The sequence below is a fragment of the Oryctolagus cuniculus genome, chromosome 19 (assembly GCF_051225735.1).
Source record: "Oryctolagus cuniculus isolate XC-2025 breed Fujian yellow rabbit chromosome 19, ASM5122573v1, whole genome shotgun sequence".
NCBI lineage: Eukaryota > Metazoa > Chordata > Mammalia > Lagomorpha > Leporidae > Oryctolagus > Oryctolagus cuniculus.
In genome coordinates, this window is record NC_142885.1 from 71,859,273 (window position 1) to 71,867,593 (window position 8,321).

General features: G+C 62.0%; 1 protein-coding gene and 1 pseudogene across 1 annotated transcript; both read right to left on the reverse strand.

The window, feature by feature from the left end:
* Positions 1-208: 208 nt before the first annotated feature.
* LOC138846942 (hemoglobin subunit zeta) lies at positions 209-1,196 on the reverse strand. The gene is made up of 3 exons (XM_070064221.2): positions 1,058-1,196; positions 573-777; positions 209-427 (listed from the first exon to the last, which is right to left on the reverse strand). Exons 1-3 carry the CDS (start codon positions 1,150-1,152, stop codon positions 305-307), a joined length of 423 nt encoding a protein of 140 aa, XP_069920322.1. The 5' UTR covers positions 1,153-1,196; the 3' UTR covers positions 209-304.
* HBZ2 (zeta globin pseudogene) lies at positions 3,636-4,250 on the reverse strand (annotated as a pseudogene).

An 8,321-nucleotide genomic window follows, 5' to 3' on the forward strand; every position in this document is an offset into this window, starting at 1 on the left:
GTGCCAAAGGAGTGCCCAGCCTTCAGCCTGCGGGACTCAGAGCGCCTGTGCCGCTCGAACTCTCCGAGAGACCTGGGGATGCTCCCCGGGATGGAGGGAGCGGCCGGATCCCCAGTGCAGCCGCACTGCGGACACCGACCCGGCCCGCTGGGCACAGCTTCTGCCCCTTTCCCCTGGCACAAGGAACGCGGGACACAGCTCATCCTTCTGCATGAGTTTATTGGGGAGTGGAGAGGGTGCCCGGGCGGGTCAGGGACACGGGAGGGGTGTCCGGCTGTCCAGGGGTGCGGAGCCACGCTCAGGACTACTTAGCGGTCTCGACGTCAGACATTCGGCCCAGGAACTTGTCCCAGGCAGCTTGGGCCTCGGCGGTGAAGTCTCTGGGCAGGGTCCTGGCCAGGGTGACCTGCAAGCTGTGGGACAGGAACTGCACAGCAGGGGGCAGTCAGCAGAGGGCGGAGAGGTAGACACCAAGAGCCTACCCGAATCCAACCCCGATCCCGGCCTGGACCTCGCGCCCAGCCCTGCCCACAAGGCCCCGTCCCACCCAGTCGCCCGTGCTCTGCGCTCACCCTGAAGTTGACCGGGTCAATGCGCAGCTTATAGGCCAGCAGGTCTCTTAGTGGGGACAGCGCGCTATCCAAGTTGTCCATGTTCTTGACTGCGTCGTCCAGCGCGGCCGCCACTTCGGCTCCATAAGCCCGCAGTTGCGCGGAGCCCTCTTGCAGTTCAAAGTGGGGGAAGCTGGGCTTGGACTTCGGATAGCTTACGAAGAGCCTGGGGGTGGGTGCCCCACACCCAGCAGTCAGGAGAAGCTCACTTTCACGCAGTGTTTGCAAGGCAAAACCCAGCGTGCAGTCCACAGGGAGCGCACACGGGCATTTCAGACAGGGACTGCGGCCCAGCCCAGCCCCTGCTCCCCTGTTCCTGCCACTCAGTCCCCAGCTGCTGGTGGAGGCCATGAGCAGGAAGACTGGCCACTGCGTCACCGTCCCTCCTCCTGACCTCTCCCCGTCCCTGGTCTGGACACTCAGGCTGTGACCCATGGGGCACCTACCTCTCCAGGGCCTCAGTGCCGATGGCCTCAGACTGGGAGGAGACCTTGTCCCAGAGGGACATGATGATGGTCCTCTCGCTCTTGGTCAGAGACATGGTGAGGCCGGGGCTGGGCTGCTGCACAGGGGCTGGAGGTGCTGAGCACTGGGTGTGGTGGTGCTCAGTCCGCAGGCTCCCTTATATACGGGGAGCAGAGTCCAGCCAGGCCCTGGCTGCTTCTGGGAAGAGGGGAGGAGCAGAAGGGGCTGTGGGGGTGGGGTCTGTTATTGGGCACCATGACAGAGGCGGTCAGGGCCTGGTGGGGGAGGCGGGTGAGGGGCTACCACTCTTGCTGGGCCTTCCAGGGGCGTTGGCCGCAGTCTCTCCACTGGGTCCAGGGGAGATAGGGGCCCTGCCGTCCCAGGGGTCATCCCGGCATGGCCGTGCTGCGCTGTCCTCATCCTCCCAGAGTCACAAAATGGGGACAACCAGAGCAGCAGGGGCCGCTGCCCGCCCTTGGGCCACCCCACCCAGGCACTCGTCAGGCCGACCCACGGGTGTCTGTGACCCTGAGTTCCCTCCAGGAACACGGCTCTCCCTGGGGCGCTGAGCGGAGCCCTCTGTGCCCTGAGCTTGGGAGGAGCCGGCAGGCTGATGGGAGATCAGCCACCTGAGGTCACGTGCTGCTGCTGGGGACCCTAGTGTTGCCCTGGGCGGGGCTGCTGCAGCACGGGCACCTGCCTTCTATGTCTTAGAGATCCTTTGTGTACTTGCCAGGCAGACGAGGGCCTGGACGGCAGGAGCTGGGCCAGGGCTGGGCCAGGGCTGAGGCCAGGAGCCAGGAAGTGCATCCAGGTCTCCCGCGGGAGTGGCAGAATCCAGGTAGTGCAGCTGTCAGTGCTGCCTCCCGGGGCCACACCAGCAGGAGTGGAGGTGGGCCCTGACCCGGCTCTCCCAGCAGTGAGGCCGATAGCCTCCCCACACGACGAGATAGAAGAAAAATCCCAGCACAAGATAGTCACCTCCGTCGCTTTAGGCTTGTCTGGGCTGTAACCAGCAGCTGCCACACACAGCCAGCTCCATCACCCGCACACTCCTCAGCCACGCTCTGGCTGCCCTCCTCCCCTCCCAACCTCTGGAAACCACTACAAGTTTGTGTTTTGCAAGAATGTCCTGTATGGGCCAGCACCGTGCACAGTGGGTTAAGCCACTGTGTGTGACACAGGCATTCCATGTGGGCAGCGGTTGGAGGGTGGGCTGCTCTTCTTCCAGTCCAGCCCGCTCCTAATGTGCCTGGGAAAGCAGCAGAAGATGGCCCCAGAGCCTGGGTGCCTGCCACCTCCGTGCCACACAGGATGGTGTCCAGGCTCCTGGCTCCAGCCTGGCCCAGTCCCAGCCTTCGAAGCCGTTTGTGGAGTGAACCCTGGATGGAAGATCTCTCTCTGTCCCTCTCTCTCTGTCCCTCTCTTTCTCTGTCGTCTCTCTCTCTGTCCCTCTCTCTCTCTGTCCCTCTCTCTCTCTGTCCCTCTCTCTCTCTCCCTCTCTCTCTTTCTCTCTCCATGTCTCTGTCTCTACAACTCAGCTTTTCCAATAAGTAAATCCCAAAAGGAACGTCGTGTCCATGGAGTCGTCGGTGCAGTCTGTGCAGATGCCTCCTTCCCCTCATCCGGGCGGGGCTGGGCGGCAGCACTCGACTCCTCTCTGGGGCAAGGCCGGACGTGGTCCGTGCACGCCTTGAGGACATTTGGGTTGCTAAGGCCCAGACAGCCGCTGTGAACATTCACGGGGTGGGCTCCGTGGGAACACAGGCTTCCTTCTGTGCAGGGTTCCCAGCAGGGTAGACACGTGTGTCTCTGACATCCTAGGAAGCTGCCCTGTTCCCACCCTGTTGGCATGAAGGGACGGGCCATGGCCTGCAATGTGCCACCGTGTCCCTCCGGGCTGTCCTGACAGCGTGCCGTCGTGTGTCCCTGTGGCTCACCCTGTGCCTCTGCTAGCATGGACGCCTCCTTGGGTGTGCTCATTTGCTCTGCTCTATTGTTTCTGGTGAATATTAGTACAAGTGTTTTGCTGAAATTATTTTATTCATTTAGTGAAAGACTTCCAAGAGAGAGGCAGAGACAGAAGAGAGAGCTCCTCCATCTGCCGGCCCACAGCTCTGCTGCCACGAAGGCCTTAGCTGACTTGACGGCTAGTGACAGCTCTTCCCTGCTCCTGAACTGAGTTCCTGCTCTGGCCTCGCTGAGGGTCTGTAACCCCGCAGGACCTACTGGCGCCGCAGCACCTCCCGGATGTGCGATCCCGGCCAGAGATCTGGAGCGGGACCCGGATGCGCCGGCGCCATCGCCCTGCATGACCTTATCAGATCAACGACCGGCCTGTGCCAAAGGAGTGCCCAGCCTTCAGCCTGCGGGACTCAGAGCGCCTGTGCCGCTCGAACTCTCCGAGGCACCTGGGGATGCTCCCCGGGATGGAGAGAGCAGCCGGATCCCCAGTGCAGCCCCTAGGGTCGCGGGAGTCGGCCCGCACTGTGGACACCGACCCGGCCCGCTGGGCACAGCTTCTGCCCCTTTCCCCTGGCACAAGGAACGCGGGACACAGCTCATCCTTCCGCATGAGTTTATTGGGGAGTGGAGAGGGTGCCCGGGCGGGTCAGGGACACGGGAGGGGTGTCCGGCTGTCCAGGGGTGCTGAGTGCTCTCAGGGGTACTTCTCGGTCGGGATGATGAACACGTGGCGCAGGAACTTGTCCCATGTGAGTTGCGACTCGGCGGTGAAGTCCCTGGACAGGTACCCGGCCAGGGTGACCAGCAGGCAGTTGGGCAGCAGCTGCGTGGCAGGGGGCAGTCAGGGCGGGTGGGCAGCCCCAGACACCAACCCTGCCCACAGGAGGGAGTCTGCGCTCTGCGCTCACCCTGAAGTTGACCGGGTCCACGCGAAGCATGTAGGGGAGCGTGTGCCTCAGCGTGGACAGCGTGCCATCCAAGTTGTCCATGTTCTTGACCGCGTTGTCCACCGCCATGCCAGCTTGACGCCATGAGTGTGCACCTGCGCCGACCGTATGCGGGGGATGTGCGAGAAGTGGGTCCTGGTATTTGGGAATCTGAGGAAGAGCCGGGGGAGGGGGCCCCACACCCGGCAGTCAGGAAAGCACATTTTACACAGTCTTTGCAAGGCAAAACCCAGCGTGCAGTCCACAGGGAGCGCACACGGGCATTTCAGACAGGGACTGCGGCCCAGCCGAGCCAGGGCTCCCCTGTTCCTTCCTGCCACACAGTCCAGCTCCCTCTTACAGTGCCTGGGAAAGCAGCAGAAGATGGCCCCAGAGCCTGGGTGCCTGCCACCTCCGTGCCACACAGGATGGAATCAGGCTCCTGGCTCCAGCCTGGCCCAGTCCCAGCCTTCGAAGCCGTTTGTGGAGTGAACCCTGGATGGAAGATCTCTCTCTGTCCCTCTCTCTCTCTGTCCCTCTCTCTCTGTCCCTCTCTCTCTGTCCCTCTCTCTCTCTGTCCCTCTCTCTCTTTCTCTCTCCATGTCTCTGTCTCTACGACTCAGCTTTTCCAATAAGTAAATCCCAAAAGGAACGTCGTGTCCATGGAGTCGTCGGTGCAGTCTGTGCAGATGCCTCCTTCCCCTTCATCCGGGCGGGGCTGGGCGGCAGCACTCGACTCCTCTCTGGGGCAAGGCCGGACGTGGTCCGTTCACGCCTTGAGGACATTTGGGTTGCTATGGCCCAGACAGCCGCTGTGAACATTCACGGGGTGGGCTCCGTGGGAACACAGGCTTCCTTCTCTTTTATTGATTTATTGAAAGACTTCCAAGAGAGCGGGAGAGACAGGGAAAGAGAGTGATCCTCCACTGCCGGCCCACAGCTCTGCTGCCACAAAGGCCTTAAGTGACCCAGGCTGAAACCAGGAGAGGGGCTCCACCCAGGTCTCCCAGGTGGGTTCAAGGGCCCAAACACTTGGGGCCACCGTCCCCTGCTTTTCCCAGGCTGGTAGCATGGAGCTGGGTCAGAGGTGGAGCGCCAGGGACTCCAGTTTGATGCCAGGTGCAGGCGGCTAAGCCACAGGGCCCTGTGCCATGACAGCAACCCCATGCTGTGCTCATTCCTTTTCCATTGGTTCACCCTCCAATGGCTGCTGCGGCCGGTACACCATGCTGATCCGAAGCCCGGAGCCAGGTGCTTCCTCCTGGTCTCCCATGCGGGTGCAGGGCCCAAGGACCTGGGCCATCCTCCACTGCACTCCCGGGCCAGGGCAGAGAGCTGGACTGGAAGAGGAGCAACCGGACAGAATCCGGTGCCCCAGCCGGGACTAGAACCCGGGGTGCCGGCGCCGCAGGCCGAGGATTAGCCTACTGAGCTGCGGATCCGGCCTAATTTTGTTTTGAATGACTTATTTATTTATGTACTGAATTGAAAGGCAGAGTGACACAAAGATAGGGAAGTCCTCGGATTGGTCTCCCATCTGCTACTTCACTCCCCATATGCTTTCACTGGGCTGAGCTGGGCAAACCAGGAGGAACTCCATCCGGGTCGCACCTGGGTGGCAGGGCCCTAAGTGCAGGGGTCGTCACCCACTGCATCCCAGGGAGCTGAGGGAGGGAAGCAGCAGGGCTTCAACGGGCACTCTGGTACGACATGCAGGCCTCCCAAGGGTGCTTCATCAGGGCACACACAACGCCTGATCCTGTCTCTGTCTCTCTGTCTCTGTCTCTCTCTGTCTCTCTCTCTGTCTCTCTCTCTGTCAAGATGTTTCTGTATTTGAAAGGCAGAGAGAAGAGAGTAAGGGAGGTAGCACTCCCACCCACTGGTTCACTTCCCAAAGAGCTGCAACAGCTCCAGCTGTGCTGGCCTAAGCAGGGAGCCAGTGTCTCCAGTGCCTGTCAGGAACCCAAGTCCTTGAGTCATCACCTCCCTCCTTCCCAGGGTGCATGTGCAAGAAATGGATCTGACGCACATGGAGCCAGGACCCAGACCCAGGCACTCAGGGATGTGGGTGTGACTTCTCACTGTGCCAACACCCACCCCTGGTTATTTCTTCAATGTTTTTCTATATTGAGTGAAGATGGATGGGGCTGTGCAGGGGGAGTTGGTGGTGGGGAGGGAGCTGCCAACGGCTCAGCCGGGGCCATGGCAGAGAAAGTGGTGCCAGGGCCTGACACTGCCCAGAGTGCTACGAGGGCTGGTGCCCAGGCTTGTGCTGGGGTTGGGCCAGGCTAAACGCCCGATGGCGCTCCCAGGGCATTCAGCCAGGAAGGTGTGCCAGAGCTGCCGGAGTCTGGGCTGTCTGCACTAGGACAGGGGCCAGTTCCAGGGGTGCCAGCCGTGGACGAGGGAGATGCCAGAGGCCTGGGCACACAGTGAGCTCCTGGCCAGCCTGCAGGACTCAGGAAGCAGGGCACCAGGGGCCTGCCCAGGGCCTGGCTCTGGGGCTGTGCAACAGAGGAGGGGAGGTGAGCCCCCGACACGAACTCTCCAACCCGGGGCCCTGGTTCCAGGGGATGGGTGTCAGTGAGAGAGGATTTCTGGTGGCTGCCTCTGTGTAGGACAGCCTGCTTCTGTTTGGTGGGTGTGATGTAGTTGGCCATATTTCAAAGGAGGGTGCTGGCCCCGGACACCTTTCCCCCTGAGGAAGTCTGGGGCCTCCTCCCCTGCCCACTCCTGCCCCACAGCTTCTGCAGAGGGGGTCAGTGTGTGCCCGTGGAGTCCTCCAGCCCATCTCCCCCACCTCAGGGACACAGAGACTCCACTGACATTCAAGCTTTATTCAAAGACCAGGGGTGGGGTGCAGAGTGGGGATGCGGGAGGGGACAGGGGGCAGGGGAACTCCCCGACCCCAGCTTATCCATATCTGCAGGTAACGTGGGGTCAGTTCTCTAAGCCCCTCCCTCACAGCTCTGGGAACAGGATCTCAGTATGTGGGGGAGGGGCAGCTCTGCACAACAGGCTCAAGACCCCAGCCCCAGGACCCCTCTTCAGGGCTGGGTGCCATCTGCCTGGCGGCCCCGGCACAGTCTGGGATCCTCAGCCAGGAGCTGTCTTCCAGGATCTCCTCACTGTGTTAGTTGTTTCCAAGACTGGGAGCCCCAGTACCCTAGCTCCTTACTGGGGCCTGGGGAGACTCGGATTGGGGGAGGGGCCCCTGGACAGGGCTGGGAGGGGGAGCACGAGGCTGCATGGCACCGCCTTCAGCTTGCCCTCAACATGCCTTCAGGCCCGTGTGTGGCTAGGCTGTTAGGACTCAGGCTAAGGGTGGAGTAGTGGCGTAGCGGGGAAAGATGCTGCCTGTGGAGCCCAAGTCCCGTGTGGGCAGCAGTTCAGGCCCCGGGGGCTCCACTTCTGACCCAGCGCCCTGCTGATGCTCCTGGGACTGCAGTGGGAGACGCCTGGGTGCTTGGGCCCCTGCACCCACGGGGAGGTCTGGAAGAAGCTCCTGGCGCCTGACTGTGGTCTGGCCCAGCCCTGGCCACTGTGGCCATTTGAGGAGCCATCCAGCAGATGGAAGATCTCTTGTTCTCTGTCTCTGCCTCTTTCTCTGTAACTCTGCCTTTCAAATAAATAAATCTCCTTTAAAAAACCCGTAATGTCTAGACTCTGTCACATCACGAGGTATATTAGCATGTTTAAAGTAAAAGACCCAGGAACGACACGGACCACAGGGAGTGCCTCGGGGTGAATGAAGCCAGGCCCCTGCTCCCGTTGTAGCTCCTGGGAGGAGCACCTGCAGGCAGCCGTGAGGCTCCGTGACAGCTCTTCCCTGCTCCTGAACTGAGTTCCTGCTCTGGCCTCGCTGAGGGTCTGTAACCCCGCAGGACCCACTGTGCCCCAGCACCTCCCGGATGTGCGATCCTGGCCAGAGATCTGGAGCGGGACCGAATGTGGCGGGTGCACTTATTGTACCTGGCCGGCGCCGGCGCCACCGCCCTGCATGACCTTATCAGATCAACGACCGGCCTGTGCCAAAGGAGTGCCCAGCCTTCAGCCTGCGGGACTCAGAGCGCCTGTGCCGCTCGAACTCTCCGAGGGACCTGGGGATGCTCCCCGGGATGGAGGGAGCGGCTGGATCCCCAGTGCAGCCCCTAGGGTCGCGGGAGTCGGCCCGCACTGTGGACACCGACCCGGCCCGCTGGGCACAGCTTCTGCCCCTTTCCCCTGGCACAAGGAACGCGGGACACAGCTCATCCTTCTGCATGAGTTTATTGGGGAGTGGAGAGGGTGCCCGGGCGGGTCAGGGACACGGGAGGGGTGTCCGGCTGTCCAGGGGTGCGGAGAACGCTCAGGA